Raw genomic sequence first — 17,795 nt, forward strand, 5'->3', positions numbered from 1 at the left:
ATGTTGTACTGTGAGGTTTCAATGATGTTTGTATTTGAGTGTGGTCCCAAATTCTCTTTTTTTTATAGATATGGTATTGTTGGTTTAATTTCGTACCTTTGAGTGCTTTAATTTGTAATATTATTATGTGTTTGGATTGTGTTGATACTATCTAGAGGCAAGGTTGCTATCAATATTATCTTCTCCTAGCCTCTACAATTTATGAAATATGAATAATGTATTCTTGGTCAAGGTTGTGTGTGTTGTTATCCACTTTCTATTCCTTCGCACCATGGGAATGTTTAGTCTAGACTTATTTCATACTATTTTTTGTTGACCAACTTAAATATTTCATATTTTAAAGATCAACATAAGCAAAAGTAAATCTAACTATATCTTTTTTTGACGTGCTTACCATATACTATATTATGTTTTCTTGCACAAATCAAATACGGTTTTTTAGAGCACAAAAGATTTAACCCTTTTAATTATATCTATTTTTAAAAAATATAAAAATTAGATTTAAACTACTACAATTTATATCTTTGTAATTCTAATTTTCTCAAATCTCTTTTCCAAATTCAAATTCATCTAATTCCAAGAAAACATAGCCATCCGTACCACTTTATACCCAAATAAATTCCATTTTTCATTTTAAACAGTTCTTTACAACTGTATTTTAGTTTTAATTTTCCCTTATATCTCTGACCTTTGTTGGTGACATTAGCAAGATCCTAGCAATGGAGGGAAAAAATTCTATAGCACCGCCCATGTTAAAATTCATCTTCCTATATAATTAGGATAAACATTCCTCCTTTGGGCGAGCCATGTTCTTATACAAAAACTATGTTTTGGATATGTCATAACAACCAGATATATCATGCATTAACAAGCATACCAAGTCAACCTCTGATTAAATATGTTTCAAGAGATTCTTATAATCATCCACTCTCAACCAAAAAATATTTTAAAATTTTGTTGACTTGGCCAAAATTACTTTGTGGCCACGCCAAGAAAACAAGGCTGGGTGCTTGGGGAGCAAGCCAGAAGAACTATGAATAGACTCATTGTCAGAAGGACAATATAATCACTTGGGTTCTGTCTTTTTTGTGAGACTGTCCTTTTCACAAAAGAGAATCCTAGCTGAGCCAATTCAAACTCATTTGGATCAATTTTTTTGGCAAGAAGACATATTGTTGAAGATTTTGAAGTTTTTCACTGGAATTTGAGTGAGACTTAGGAAAAAGTTCGGTAAGAAATCATTGACCGATAACATATATGTTCTTTCTAGATAGAAAATGTATAATCTAAATTTTAAATCTAGTCTAATCTTCTATATGGTCTACGTGGGATTTGAGTTACCTGCCCTTACAAGCTCTTAATTTGGGAAGTTGATTGTATTCTTATTGGGATTAAGATTTTTTCAAGAATTTGGGTGTATTCAATGGATTTTCAACAGCCTACCTTGAAAATTTTAAATTTTTATAGTTACACCATTTGGACATAGATTTGTATATATTTCCTGATTTAAATAAATTTTGTGCAACAGCATTTGGATATAGAGATCTTCTTATATGTTTCCTGCTCTGAATTCTATACTAAACATATTAAAGCTATCTGTTTCTTATCTCTGTAGTATGTTTAATAATAGAAAATATATCTTGACTGCTAAAAGTTGGTTTATTAGAGGGGTAAAGGTTGGGCTATGAAAAGATGTATTCGAAGATGTGCCTACAACTAATTCTTCATGGCCTTATTCTTTCCTCACTGTTATTGCATATTTCAAATTTTCTAGTCACTCTCACAGTCTTAATAGGTGAATTGGTCTTGTATATAGGAATCGGATCAGATATTCATATACCCTTCAGTTTCCTTTAATAGATTGGTTGAATTCCTGCTGCATTGCACATTGTCTCCAACAATACACTCTTGAGTTTTAACGGGAACATATTCTGGTTTAGTGGCAATGTGGTGAATTGGCTTGGTGCACCCATGGTTGAGATTGGGTGGACATTTTTTTATGCAACTTCTAGTATCAGCACACAAAATTTACAGATTACGTGGTTGCGTCAATGATTATAGTTTTTCAGGATGTTAAGCTTACGTTATTTAACTTGTTTGCTGGATTTCAGGAATAATTCGAATATAGATCCCAATTTTTGAGCTGGTTCAAGTTTTGGTCCAGGAAAGAATCAACAAAATGGTAACAGAATTTCTGCTTTAAAATCCCTTTACAGCATTAATGTTTTATGGATTTGATGATTGCTTGTTTGGGAATGTGGGTGGCTAGATTTATGATCATTATCAAATTGCCAACTTCCATGGACTGTTGTGTATGATTTGCAACTTGTTAACAGCGTCTAGGTACATTTCTGATATGGTGTGCATATAATTTATTGTCTTGAGAAATTTTACAGGTGAAGTTCACGGTTGAGGAGCTCCGAAGGATCATGGATTTGAAACATAATATCCGAAACATGTCTGTCATTGCTCATGTTGATCATGGTACAATTTTCTGCTTCCCTCATATATTCATCATCTAATGTTCCGTACCTTTGAAGCAATATGATCGAGGATTAGTCCTTTCCCATTTTGTTTCTCTGCAAAAGGATTTGAAATGATTTTTTCAAACAAATAGGCCTTGAAATATGGATGGATTGTTTTCAACAATTTATTGATGTTACGATTAGTATTGCATGCTGCATAGTTTCATACTTTTTTATTTTGCTTAAAATTCAGAGCTTTGGTGAATATAAACCCACATAACTATTAAAAACCGTGGCGACTATGTTTACTATCACAAGCATGTCATTGTTGTGGGTCTTGACTCTTAATGTAGGGAAATCCACATTGACAGGGTCTTACGATTTTTTCATGAAGATCTCTTCCAGATTTATATAATTCAGTTTTTCTTGCTTATAGTATAAAAAGCATTATTTTCATTGGCGATGATCTTCATTCTATCATTTAAATTTTTCTCACATCTAACAGGGAATCTTATCATTGCTACCCCTCAAACCTATTAGGGTCTTCTAAACCCCCGCCATATACTGATAATATCCTATCGCATAAATTCTAATTTTGATTTATATTTGATGGAAGGTTTTAAAGAATATTTTTAAAGATTTATGTATTTTAAATATCAGATAAATTGACTGAGCTATTGCTGATAAGTGGGAGATATTTTCCACAGCTAGTCAAATTGTGATATTGCTATCAGGATTCAACAGTGTAGTTTTTGAGTGAAACCCCCAAGTTTCATGAGTTATTGCTGGTTTTTTCCAAGACAAACTCCAATCACTTAAAAATTTGGACCAGCCAAGTGATTGTCGAGTCCAAATTTTTCAACTGTGCTAACCACCGTATCATTATCGGTGGTCTTAACAGGGAAATCCACATTGACAGATTCTCTGGTAGCAGCAGCTGGAATAATAGCTCAAGAAAGTGCAGGAGATGTTCGGATGACTGATACTCGAGCAGATGAAGCTGAGCGTGGCATCACTATCAAGTCAACTGGGATCTCCTTATACTATGAGATGACAGAGGAGTCACTGAGTAGGTTTAAGGGGGAGAGATTAGGCAATGAGTATTTAATAAATCTAATTGATTCTCCAGGTCACATTGAGTTCTCATCAGAAGTTACAGCAGCTCTCAGAATCACGGATGGTGCATTAGTTGTAGTAGATTGTGTTGAGGGGGTCTGTGTTCAGACCGAAACTGTTCTTCGTCAAGCTCTTGCAGAAAGGATTAAGCCAATCCTTACTGTAAACAAGATTGATAGGTGCTTCCTTGAGCTTCAGGTTGATGGAGAGGAGGCCTATCAAACTATATCAAGGGTCATTGAAAGTGCAAATGTGATCATTGCTACTTATGAAGACACCCTTCTTGGTGATGTTCAAGTTTATCCAGAGAAGGGTACCGTTGCATTCTCAGCTGGCCTGCATGGATGGGCTTTTACACTGACAAACTTTGCAAAGATGTATGCTAAGAAGTTTGGGGTTGATGAACTGAAGATGATGCAGAGGCTGTGGGGTGAGAATTACTTTGACACGACCACAAGAAAATGGACCAGCACAAACACAGGCTCGGGAACCTGCAAGAGAGGCTTTGTTCAGTTTATATATGAGCCAATAAGGCAGATTATCAATGGGTGTATGAACAATGAGAAGGATAAGTTATGGCCTATGTTGCAAAAGCTAGGGATTGCAATGAAAAATGAAGAGAGGGATTTAGTTGGGAAGGCCCTCATGAAGCGAGTTATGCAAAACTGGCTGCCTGCAAGTAATGCCCTGCTTGAAATGATGATTTTCCATCTGCCATCCCCTTTCATGGCCCAGAGATACCGTGTGGGGAATTTGTACGAAGGGCCTCTGGATGATGTCTATGCCAAGGCAATTAGGGATTGTGACCCTGACGGACCCTTGATGTTGTATGTTTCCAAGATGATTCCAGCTTCTGACAAAGGGAGGTTCTTTGCCTTTGGCAGGGTCTTTTCAGGGACAGTTGCAAAGGGTATGAAGGTTAGGATCATGGGCCCCAACTATGTGCCTGGAGAGAAGAAGGATCTATATGTCAAGAGTGTTCAGAGGACTGTTATATGGATGGGCAAGAAGCAGGAGACAGTAGATGATGTACCATGTGGAAACACTGTGGCCATGGTAGGGTTGGACCAGTGTATAACAAAGAATGCTACTCTAACAAATGAGAAAGAGGTGGATGCCCATCCTATCAAAGCAATGAAGTTCTCCGTCTCACCAGTTTATCGTGTTGCAGTGCAGTGTAAGGTACCTTCTGATCTTCCAAAGCTTGTTGAAGGCTTGAAACGCCTGGCAAAGTCAGACCCTATGGTTGTATGCACTATTGAAGAATCAGGGGAGCACATCATTGCAGGGGCAGGGGAGCTCCATGTTGAGATATGCCTCAAGGACTTGCAGGAGGACTTTATGGGGGGAGCTGAAATTCTTGTGTCTGATCCCATTGTCTCCTTTAGAGAAACTGTCCTAGACAAATCACACCATGTTGTGATGAGCAAGTCTCCCAACAAGCACAACAGGCTCTACTTTGATGCAAGGCCTATGGAAGAAGGTCTTGCAGAGGCGATTGACGAGGGTCGAATCGGCCCAAGGGATGATCCTAAGGTCAGGGGGAAAGTGCTCAGTGAAGAGTTTGGATGGGATAAGGATTTAGCAAAGAAGATCTGGTGCTTTGGACCTGAGACAATTGGACCGAACATGGTAGTTGACATGTGCAAGGGAGTTCAGTACATGAATGAAATCAAGGACTCTGTTGTTGCTGCATTCCAATGGGCATCCAAAGAGGGGGCCCTTGCAGAGGAGAACATGAGGGGTATCTGCTTTGAAATCTGTGATGTGGTTCTACATGCTGATGCAATCCATAGAGGAGGTGGTCAGCTTATCCCAACTGCAAGAAGGGTCATATATGCTGCTCAGCTTACTGCCAAGCCCAGGCTTCTTGAGCCGGTTTACCTGGTTGAAATTCAGGCTCCTGAGCAAGCTCTAGGTGGCATTTACAATGTTTTGAACCAGAAAAGAGGCCATGTGTTTGAAGAGCTCCAGAGACCTGGCACCCCACTATATAATATAAAGGCCTATTTGCCAGTCATTGAATCTTTTAAGTTTGCAGATACTCTTAGACTTGCCACAGGTGGCCAGGCTTTTCCTCAGAGCGTATTTCACCATTGGGATATGATGGCTACTGATCCCATGGATCCTTCTTCACAAGCAGGGAGACTTGTCATTGATATCCGCAAGAGGAAGGGGCTCAAGGATCAGATTACTCCCCTCTCTGAATATGAAGATAAGCTATAAAGGTATGTACAATTCACTTTCTTACATCACCATGCACCATCAAACTATTTTTCAAACCTCAACAACCAAGAACATGGTCATATTATATGGGCTTTTGCTGGATTTTGGTTAGAGGCTTCCAGTTGTAGTGCAATCGAAACTTGTTGCAGTTCTTTTGATCAATGGTTTCTGTACAGGTTCTGATCTTGTAACCTGCCACATTGTCTCTGCTGGCAAGGGAGGTAACATGGACTAATATTGTTCAACTAATGGGGCAGCTTAATGAGTTTCTCCAATGGCTGCATTTGGGAAATGACTGGTAAAAGAAACATATGACATCGGTTAAAGCCAGAATTCTGATACTTGAGACTACTGCTAATTGTGAATTTCGGGAAATTTGTTGATGGTGATATGTTGCTTGGAAGCATGGAGATTGATTTGAGATTGCCATCATGGTGAGCATTCTTAAGTAGCATTGCAAGGAATCAAAATAGCTAGTTTGTGTTACTATTATTATGGTAACGAAATAAGCAGCTCAATCACCTAATGCCTTAGACAGGTACAATTGACTATGGTTTGGTGAATCAGAGTTCAACAGAGTAGGACAACTGTTAGAAAATGATGATGTATTTTATTGTGCAATAAGGGCAGCCGTGGAATTACTTGATCCAGCGTCCAAACAGTAATGTAAGATGATCTATTTGTATCACTTGGCTTGGCATGTCAGTGGAAATACTTGATCAATGTCCAAACAGTGATGTAAGATGATCAATTTGTATCATGTAAGATGATCTATTTGAATCACTTGGCTTGGTATGTGTAATTAAGTTAAGGTGGAAATCCTTGGTGAATCCTTCGGAATTCACCTTCCAATGTTAACATAGGCTAGTTTATTCATATTACTTAGGTATTATATTATTATGCAATAAAATAAAGTTAGAAAAAATATTGTATTGTTGAAGATTTGAATTATGCATCTTTTGGATGTCTATAATATGATTTGTCATTAAACAGAAGTTATATTGAGAAGTGCAAAATAGGATGATAGTAGAAGAGAAATTTTTGTGATGTTAACAAAAAAGAATAATATTTTATTTTGAAGTGTTGTTGGTAAACAAATTTGTCACTGTGAAGTTATTTATGAAATTGACTCTGATTGCTCTGTGAACAATGAAAATTGTGCTAACAGTTGGGAAGACTACAACTGATCAATATCAACTTGCAATCTTCATCTGCGTTTGAGAGGGGCAGCTCCTTCGTATGATGAGTGTATTTGTGTTTTTGTGTATTTTTCACCTAAAATTACGAAAGGAGAAAGCTTAAAACTAAATGAATAGAAGAAACCCCATCGATAGACATATGTGTACAAGGGGATTTCAAGTAGATAAATGTAATGGTGACAAAAGATGAATAATAGACCTTGACATACGAAAAGATATGCTATTTTGATATATTCATAACAAGATACCATAAAATGAATACATTATGTAAGTACATAGAATAGTTAGACTATCAGATTGCACCATTACACAAGAGATCACTGACTCAACATACAAGAAGTCAGTGATATGATAAACAATTAACACATTCAAGACATACAACTAAATGAGTTCATTATTTTCTTGAAAATATATAAGTTCAAGAACACCCAGTGTATAATGCAAATCCAAAAGTCCCTTCACAAATTTCTCCAACATTTCCCCTTCATATAGTTCCCCCTTTTTACATTACATAAGCCATGTATTTAATGGCCTCGTTGCATAACTAACTCCTTGTAAAGGTTAATAACCAACTTTTATTGCATATTTTGTAGAGGGTAATTAACCTCAAAATTTTATGCGAAAATAGTCAACCAATTAACCTTTGACCAAAATTAACCACTATTCACAAAGATGGCAAAATAAAACCTAATAATTTACAAAGAGGACGAGATATTCGTCCTGTCAAGATGATCAATACATCTTTTAGTAATAGAACTTGTTCTCCACTGAAATCAATCCCATCTGCATCAAACACCAACTTTTCCCCATATTGAAACTATGTATTCATATTTGCAAAACAATAAACATTGGTAATAGAAGAGTTTGTGCAGTGCCTCTCATTTCACTCTTGTAATTTCCTTGATCTGTCTCTTGTTCAATCCATTTCTGATAGTGCTTTTAGGAATACTGAACCAGATTTTCCCTCTATGTATTTCCATCTGACCTCTCTATCTATCATGCTTAGATAGACGCTTGTATTGCCAAATATATGCCTTCATCATTGCCTTGAGATGAAAACACTTTGAACGTTGAAAAGGTTTTACAGGTATCTGCTCCTAATTATAAGCCGTCAGGCTATGGTCAAGCACAAATTAATTAGGAAAGGTGATGATCAATCATAGTGGCCAGTTTAAATGTTGCATCAGCAGTGAAGATGACAGTGAATGCCATCAATCTCAGTGTTATGGATGCCAATCAGACTACTTATATCTGTGAGGTGGGGGTCTTCTTTCATGTTTCCTCTGCTGATTGGATTAAGATTGTATATCGTAAAAATGCCTTTAGTCAAGCTCCAGATTCCATGAGATCATATTCGCTTGACAAACCTTTTTATACAATATATCTAAGCACTCTACATAATCATCCCCACCAACTGTTCCTTTTTTTTAAATGTCTAGTTCCCCTTTTTGGTCAAATTCATTTTGTGAATACCTCAATCATCACATCTCTCAGATTGGATCCTTTGAGGAATTCTATCGAACATATAGCAAGCCTTCTCGATTTTCACATCCTCCATACATATAGAGTAGATACTGCAACTATGAGACTACGCTTTCTTGGGAAAATTCTGTGAACAACTCATAGCCGTTTTACTTTTGCACATTCACAATTTGATTTACTATATCGACACACATCCAACCAGTTTTACATTCTGCTAACTAATATATCGCTATTGCATTTTGCTCAGTTTCATAGGCTTGTGTCTTGCTTGTGTGTCGCGCTTCTAATATGTGAGGGAAATATTCTAAATATTCATTTATGCACTTACCATCGATAAGCATTTCCCTTTGATATCTGTCAGCACAACTCCCACATGTGACTTTGAAGAAATCTGCAGATAAAGATAATGGTTGATTGGCAACTATGACTGTGAAGTGGGTTCTTACTACAGCCGCTTACAGTTGATTGAAATTTAGTAAAGAACTTTCAACAAATCCATATTGTGCAATCATTTAATTCGATCCTTCTAGATGCCAAATTCATCAAGGCTTTTTGTCAATCAATTAAAGTGCTGCCTACCCCCTCTATGCTTCCAATCATTTCGTCCTTCAATACTTTACTCGTTCGGGCATTTCGTCAAACAGTTACCGTGCTTTGTCTGTTCTTTCCCATTGGACTTCACTCCTCATTGGTTCCATCTTTCTCATAGAGCTTACGCACTTTCAAGAATGTCTTCCACAGTGCAGATTTGTCAAAAACCAGCGGATGACGTTTTAACATGAAGGGTTATTACAAGGATACAAATCATCACTATTTTCAGCTAAATCATTATTCATTTTCATCTAATATTTAATATAATTGAATTATGAATAAATTTTATTAAATTATTAAATTAATAATTCAAATAACTAATTATTTATATTAAGTTTAGTAAATTGATTATATTGTACAATAGACAATTATTTAATATGACTTAAAATATTTGGAAAAAATATATAAAGTATTGAATAGTATATATATTTGTTATTTACTATTTGTAAATAAATAAAACTTTGCAAATTTTATAAGAAAATAAAATATAAAAAAGTATGATTTACATAAATTTTATACTTTTAAATTTTATTTTTCAATTTTAACAAATGAATTTTATAAGTTCTCAATGCAATTTAATAATAATTAAAATGATAATTATTCCTACTAATGTAAAAGAACGAAGTGGTTTTAAAATTTCTTTGAATTCAACAATGAGTTTCTATAAATGTGGTAGTGCATTGGCAAACCTCAAACCTCTTACCTAATTATTTCTTAGATAAATATTTTGATAATTTTGGAACTTATAAAATTAGCATCTAAACTTTATAAAAAAATTTAAAGTAGAAAATAAAAATATAAAATTGTAATTGGTGGATTTAAAAATATTTTAATGATGAAGTTAATGAAAACTCATTACAATAGTATTTAGCAAATAATAAATGTGGTAGTGCATTGGCAAACCTCAAACTTCTTAGATAAATATTTTTGATAATTTTAGAACTTATAATAAAATTAGCATCTAAACGTTATAAAAAAATTTTAAAGTAGAAAATAAAAATATAAAATTGTAATTGGTGGATAAAAGATATTTTAATTACGAAGTTAATGAAAACTCATTACAATAGTATGTAGCAAATATAAAAAATGTCTAACTGTAATATTTTATTAATTGAATTAAAAGGTCTAAATTGTTTTATTTTTTATAATAAATAAATATTTAAGTGAGATCTAGTCAAAAAAACCTACAACGCAATGGTAAATTGTGAGCCTTTTATCGAGGAGGTCTTCTGTCTAAATCTACTCGAAGTTAACAATAATAATAATTAATCACAACAATAATAAATAAATAAATAATTTTAAAAAATAAAAAATGTCACGTAGGACTTGTTGGGACTCAAAATTGAAGCATTGATTTTGAGTGCCATTATGTTAATGAATTGTGCAAATGCGATGAAGAGGTTATTATTTTCTCATAGTTTATTTTCCCAGTGAAGATAAATCATTTAAAAGGTTTCCAATTAATTTTCAAAGATTACCATTGACGCCAAATGATTATTTGCTAAAGATGCTACCTTTCGAGTAGCGTAAATGGGAAAAGCCCATTTGGTAGAGAATTCTCAGGCCAAACATTAAACATTGATGAATCTGATTATAATTTTGGGACTTTTTTCATGTCCTCGGGTGTATATGTGCAATGCTCCCCTGGCCATTCTTGGTTGTCATGTCTTGAAGTCCTAGATGAAGTTGAATGAACAATATTGTCATGGTGAAGGAGGGGATTAACCCAACTAATCAATCCCTGAAGGCATTGAAACATGAAAATAAGCACAAGCTAGGGATAGAATCATTGATGGATAAAAAGTTAAAAATAAATAAGATTAAAGACCAAAATTTTCACGTGACCGCTGGAAAACACGCAATTCTGTTTAAATATTTTAAGGTGTATGAGCCAGGAGCACAGATTGAAGAAGATGCTCATAAAATGTCTGCACAAGCGGCTTAACACATGGTCTTTTGCCAATTTTGACATGTTCCAGTAGTAAGGAGCGCTTTCTTTCAATGTGGCCCAATGGATCGATATCCTGATACCATTCGCCTACTCCATAAGCAGTGTTGATGATTACCATGGTACAATTCATCTCTCAAGACCAGACAAAGGACAATGGTGGTTAAATTGTGTCCCATGCTCTCGAATGAGATAGCGTGCAATGAGCTCCTCATCACTGAAATAGAACTTGAATCTGTATGCATCACCCTTGGCCACATCTATCCTGTTCGAATCTCCTTTTCCTATGTTTGCAAGTCTATTACATAGGTCAAAGGTTAGTGTGAATGAGATGTGTCATTTTCTTTATGATGCAATGTAAGGCACGAGAATTTCTAATGGAGATGTCCTAATCCCTAGCTAATAACCACACAATGGAAATAATATAATAATACAAGCTCTGATAGTAATTCACAACTCTTTACTCATAAAATAATTGATTACATGCAATGTGTCGAGTTGTAAGGCCTTCTTGGTTATGACCAAATAAAAAGAAATTACTAAGATCCCTCAAGATCCAACTCAATTCCTAGCTAGCCCAAATTTGTAACACAACAACAATCTGGTAGAAACATCCAAGATCTCAACTTGTGTTCGCAAGCCACCAAGTAACATCCTTGTTTCTAAACCACAGCCATTGGCTCTTCTCACAAACTCCCGTTCCAGATTCTTATTGCTTAAGACACTACCCAAGCCCTCCTTAAATAGCTAGCTAAGCCACAAGTCGGCTAATCAATCATTTAAATTACAATATAGGTCCACCTTGGAAGAGTAAACCAAAACTATAACAAATAGGAACAAAAATTAATACAAAGTTTTTTAGGTCCACACATGACCCAATAACATGTCCCTCTCTTAAAAAGATACCATTTCATCATACGAAATCTCACAAGCCAAAAACTCCACACGTTTCACCTGAAACTGGTCGAAAATTGATACCCAAGTAAAATCATGATATCTCCTCACTCTGATTGAATCAAGACTTGTGCTCTTAACTGAAGGTAGTAATTTAGGTCCTCTATAACCCCTTAAGTATGCAAAGGCTGATTCATTAAGGATAACTGACATTTATCATGAAAGTCACGGGCAGAAATCAGACGTGTAAATTGACAGAAATTAATACTCCAGGAGAATGGTCATATCTCCCAACTCGCATTGAATTAGAAATTGTGCCTTTGATCATAGATAGTACTCTAGACCCTCTTCAATATCTGAAATGTGCATCCTCTCATTCATTAATGATAACTAGTTACACCCCCCGCAAGTTGCCTGCAGAAACTAGAAAATTCAACTCCAGCCGCGAGGTAAAACAACTCTAACTTCAACACTTAAACTTCAATGTGTATGCACTCATGAGGAAAGGTCCCCAATGTGTCTCCAACAAATCCATGAAAAGCATAGCTCCGCCAAAATCCAAGCTCGATGCTGCTACATCACTTTAGGAGGACTAAATATGCACATCGGTAAGGTGGTCCTACCCATTATTGATGTGTACCAATTTCATTTTGAAGAAAAGTGTCAAATCAGAGATCTATGATTTGTAAAGGGAAGTAAATTGTTGTCTAAAGAGCCAGGCTCATGCGAACATGTGTTTTTCTCTCCAAACCAGTGGGATGAAGTTTGAATTTTGCACAAGGAATACGTAGCAAATGCATCGATTTTGTTTCTTCATAGTAGAGGAAAATTATGCTCTAGTTTCAATCGAGTGACTATGCACGAACAAGAAGTGGATGGTAGCAAAGATGTTTACTAGATGCATAAATGATCTGCGTAGGGACATGATGAAATAATGTGATAATTTTTGTGCAAGATGTAAAAGAGTAGACGAGCTTGCGAGTGAGTCATTAGAGAATAAGACTAAACCTTATATCCCACGTTCACAGGGTGAGGGAAACTTAGAGTCTTTTTACATATGAAGTTACAATATCACTTGTCTTAAAGGCATGAGCCTTTTAAGACATAGAAGCACGCGTAGTGGGGCCCATTTGGCCAGCTTCAAAATGCAAAAGGTATATTTTGACCTAGTGAGCATACATGATGATGAGATCAATGACTAGATGGATGAATGAACATGTGCCATGTGGTACACTTACCAAGGTGGTGACATGGCAGAAGAGGACACTTGGTGAGTCATGGCATGGCAAACATATGACTCAACATGCGACAAAGTGACTGGTTGACATGTCGTAGGAGTAGTGATATGGCATTGGTGATGTGGTACGAGGATCGAGGCATTGAGGTGGAAAAGAGTGACACATGATAGCCTGTCATTGTGTCGTGATCATGTAGCAAGAGGCTGACTCAGCATGCAAAAATGAGACATCACGACATGTGGTGACCATGCTGATAGAGCAATTTCAGATTGGATGCATCATATTTTGCCACATGGTAGGGAATCAACGGTTGTTGCATTGTTGCCATATGAAGTTGCACATTGGTTAAGGAATGTGACATAATGATGGTGAATCAGAGGTCGCCACATGGCAGAGGGCCTAGAATGAGGTGGCAATTTATGAATGAATCAAAAGATGCCATGTGGCACCTAGGTTGTAGAGGTGTCCAGTCAATGATGACATGGCAGTGACTATACAAGGATAGACCAATAGAATTGTGCCACATGTCACACATGGTCAACTCAAGTTTGACCCAAATCTGGAAAAGGAGGAAAAATGAAATTTTCCAAAATAATAATATTTTATTTGTTCTCTTCAATTTGCATGTAAATATAATTTAAATAAAGTTGGGTTTTATTTTATAAAGTCCAAACTTTATTTAGAGGTATTTTTTTATAAAAATGAAGGGGTGTGTTGATCAGTTTTGAACCTAGACTTCAAATGGACGCCATGGATCTGATTTTTGAGCCAATATAGGACTATTGTATATCGTTGAAAAACTCTCAAAATCTACTCTCCAAAATTGCCATCAGATTTTGCATAGGTATCACGTAGTGCCTCTCCCATTTGATTTCTATGAGTCATCCTAACAAATGTAACTTTGATGATCTTGCTTTGTGAGTGATCATGATTGGGACCATGAGTGGTGTACACCCTTGGGGTGATTGTATCAATTAGATTGATTATGCTTGTGGCCAATTTATGAGATTATGATGTGTTAGATGTTTTCACTATGGTTTGTGCTAGTGGTTACCAGGATTGATGTGGTATCATGAGGTTGTTTCGTGCTTACTCTGAGATGGGTGTGGAGATTGCACTATGTATTATTATCCTACTACACTTGAATAGGTTCTTGTAGCAGTGGTTAGTCATGTATTTGACCATGTTCACTTATGTGTTTTAAGTGCCTCTTTATGCTGTTTAACAACTGTTATTAATTCCATTATTAAATGCTTAAATAATTACAAATGAATTGTCCATGTTGGATTCATTGGTTATGTGCTACGGATATTTACCTTGTTCATTTCGGTAATTTATGCAAAATGGACTATTTAAATGATTATTTAAATAAAATTAATTACATGCTTTAATTATGTAATTTTGCGTAATTGTCGCTTCAGCTATTATTATTGTGCATCTACACTTGATTGTGTTTGTTTACTATGCAGGACTTATATCCCCGACAGTACCACATGGAGTTAGTGATTAGACCTTTCATATTGAGCCAATATCGTCCTTGTAAGGGTGATGTATCTTTATTGTTATTTTAATCCTCCAATAAATGGTAAATTTGGATTCATAATGCATTATGTGATTAGACCCACGAGCATGTCTGTGCATTTAGGATTTCACAATGGTTGCAGAAAAGATTAAATTCAATGTTGTTTAATGAGTTAGAAGGGTTTAATTATTTGATTTAATCTTTATTTTATTGTCAGCTAATTTGTCGTAATTAGATTCCAAATCAATTGGAATCTCCTAATTTAATTTGGGTTAAGGGATCGAATTAGATTATTTAGTTGAAATAATCTAATTGATATGTCACTTTGCAAAAGTGCATATATTAGCTAAAAGTGAGTTTATTCTCACTTCTCAATTTTTTATTTGAGGATTTTGGAGAAAATTCCTCCAAACCCTCTTGTGAGAAATCAGTGTTTTGCTTGTTGCAGGAGTTTGGCTAGGTGGATCGTTGTGAGGTCAGTTGTGTTGGATTTGTATTAGGATTGCTCCACTATGATGATGGTTTCATTCGATTCGATGTCCTCGATATTTTATGGCAATATTTCTCATTTTGTCCTCTATGCTGCAAGGTAGGGCTTTCAATTTTTATTGTTTTTACTTTATTTCAACTTCTATTTTGTGTTGCTAAATGTTAGGGAGTGGAGAACTAGTGTTTCCCTCCATTTGTATGCATTCATATCACCTGGTTGAATGGCGGTGAGCATTTCTATTTCGTAGGAAATTAGAAATGCAAGTTTAAGTGTTGTTATGCTGTTGGATTTCCATGAAGTGTCTAGATTCATGATTTTATTTGAAAAGTGTGATTTTGGGAAGATTTAATTAGTGGGTTTTCAATTCAGTCGAGTTCCAAGATGTTTCAATTTTGGGTGTTTTGGCATTGTCTCATTTTACATGCCATCAGGGTTTTCACCCATTTCTTTGTTTGGCTTATTTAGGTTTTTGATCTTGTATCCCTTGCCTTAAAGATGAGGATCATGGATTGTATTCCTTGTTTCCTTGCATGTTTTGTTTCCCCCTCATGGACATTGGATTTGTGCAAAATTCATACTCCCAGATTTAGGCCATATTGAGTGAGTTCATGATGCTTGGTGATTTATTATTCATTGGTGATTTATTGTTCATTGCTATTATGATCATCATGTATTTTTTGTGCCCACTCACAAGCACGTGAGTGTGCACTTGTTGGGTTCTTGTGAGACTCGAGCTCTTGGTTGCTTGTCAATTGAGTTATGTTCATTGGGGTTGGGTTGGGAAACTACATTGCCTATGGGCACTCATCGTGTGATGAGCATGGGTATGTAGGGTAGACCAGTGGAGGGGCTTCTCTTGTAACCTTGGGTCATGTTCCCAGCAAGGTATACATAAAGAAGTTTCTAATAAGTGATAACTAAATAAATTCATGGGTAATTAACTAAGATAACAAAATGCTACGTACATGTACGGCTCCTCAGAAGGAATGTGCTCGTCGATTTATCTGAGACCCAAATTATCTGCATGACTCATCTAGTGACATAACATGTTGTCCTCCTGAGGGAGTCCCAAGCGGAAAGGTTTCATATGATGTTGAGCTTGGGAGTCCCAAGAGATCTACTCTCCATTAGAGTCCCTACATAGTAGACCCATAGAGTTTCTGACCACGACCTATTGTATTGCATTGTCTCATGATCTTGGTTTTAGTCCTTTGTACTACTTGGCATGAGTATTAGTCATATATGGATAATTGTGTTGTGTATTTGTGGTTGGCTCATTATGTCCATCAGCATGGGAGGATTGGGTCTACAGGTACCACATGGTTGGGAGGTGTAGCTACCTATACCATTGTTGGGGACCAATGTATAGAGATGGTCTATTTCCAGTTTGAGGTCGATATTGAATATTCACTTGAATACTTGGTGTATCCAGAGTATGTTCTCTAGTGATTTATGTTTTAATTTTAATGCATTTTCTATCATGTTTAGATGATGATTAGTATGTTACTTGATGGACTCCTTTATCATGATGTTGTATCACATTGCTAGCTGATGTTTCTTATCACTGCTTTGGATTATTGATGCTATTGGTAGATTAGCATGTTGGATGTACTTGTTCTTATGATGTTATTTGATGGTTATTGGTAAGAATGATCTCATGACAAAACTCCAACTATCTTGTTGGCAATTTGAAATTCATGCTCAGGGAATGGCTAGGGCCTTTGAGGTCTCATGATGCTATTATAGTTGGGAGAAAATGAGTACTATTGTTTTTAGTTCAGTGGCTCTTTGCTTATGTTTTCCTTTTTGAGATATTTGATTTATGCACATGTATGTTCAGTGCAATTTTTCTTTCCGCATGATTACATTATATGCTATGGATTAGATGTTAGAGATATTTATTCTCCCTTATGCTTTCGAGTGTTTGTGCCTCGACTAAAGTGGTTCTCATACTCCCCGGTATGGAGGTTCTAACTCTATCTTCCTTCTATAATTGTTCATCAGATTGTTTCTTGAAAACTTGGGCGACATTCGTTCGGCACTGGGTGATACTAGAAAAGTATCGCATGGTTATAGGGAGAAATATCATGTGAGACTAGAAAGTATCGCACAGCAGTAGAAAGTTCTATCATGCGACACTGGAAAAGTATTGCATGGTAATAGTAAGAAATATTATACGATACTAGAAAGTATTTCAAAGTAGTTGTAAGAAGTATTGCGCAATATTGGAAAAGTATCGCTTAGCTATAGTGAACACTATTGTACGATACTGGAAAAGTATCATATGGGTTTTGTGCAAAAACCTACTCAGAAAAATAGAATGTATCTTTGAACTTATCATTTGAGTTTTGAAGGGTGTTTGGGTTACCCTATTGGGTTGTGCACCTTCCTAGGTCATGCCAATTCGGGAATTGAGTGTTCCTTGTTTGTTTGACTTTCTTAGTTGGTTTTAAATGCATTGGTTAGTAGTAGCACTTGGAGATCATTGGTAGCTTGGGTTGTTTGGTGAAGTCTTCTGTTGTGATCTTTTGGTCGCTTGCATGTTGATGTAGTTTGGATCCATGCTTGTTACTTTTTTAAAAAAATGCATTGGCTTTTATTTGTCCTTGTTCCAAGGATCTTCA

At 35.9% G+C, this 17,795-nt stretch overlaps 1 protein-coding gene across 1 annotated transcript; it reads left to right on the plus strand.

Moving 5' to 3' along the window:
* Positions 1 to 2,396: 2,396 nt before the first annotated feature.
* Positions 2,397 to 6,590, plus strand: LOC149528389 (elongation factor 2-like). Its single transcript, XM_089808948.1, has 3 exons — positions 2,397 to 2,484; positions 3,367 to 5,809; positions 5,984 to 6,590. The coding sequence occupies exons 1-2, from the start codon at positions 2,430 to 2,432 to the stop codon at positions 5,805 to 5,807; spliced, it is 2,496 nt and encodes an 831-aa protein (XP_089665074.1). The 5' UTR covers positions 2,397 to 2,429; the 3' UTR covers positions 5,808 to 5,809; positions 5,984 to 6,590.
* The last annotated feature ends 11,205 nt before the right edge of the window (positions 6,591 to 17,795 follow it).

This window comes from Cupressus sempervirens, chromosome 11, assembly GCF_028749045.1.
Source record: "Cupressus sempervirens isolate cs-2001-9-10 chromosome 11, ASM2874904v1, whole genome shotgun sequence".
NCBI classification, from domain to species: domain Eukaryota; kingdom Viridiplantae; phylum Streptophyta; class Pinopsida; order Cupressales; family Cupressaceae; genus Cupressus; species Cupressus sempervirens.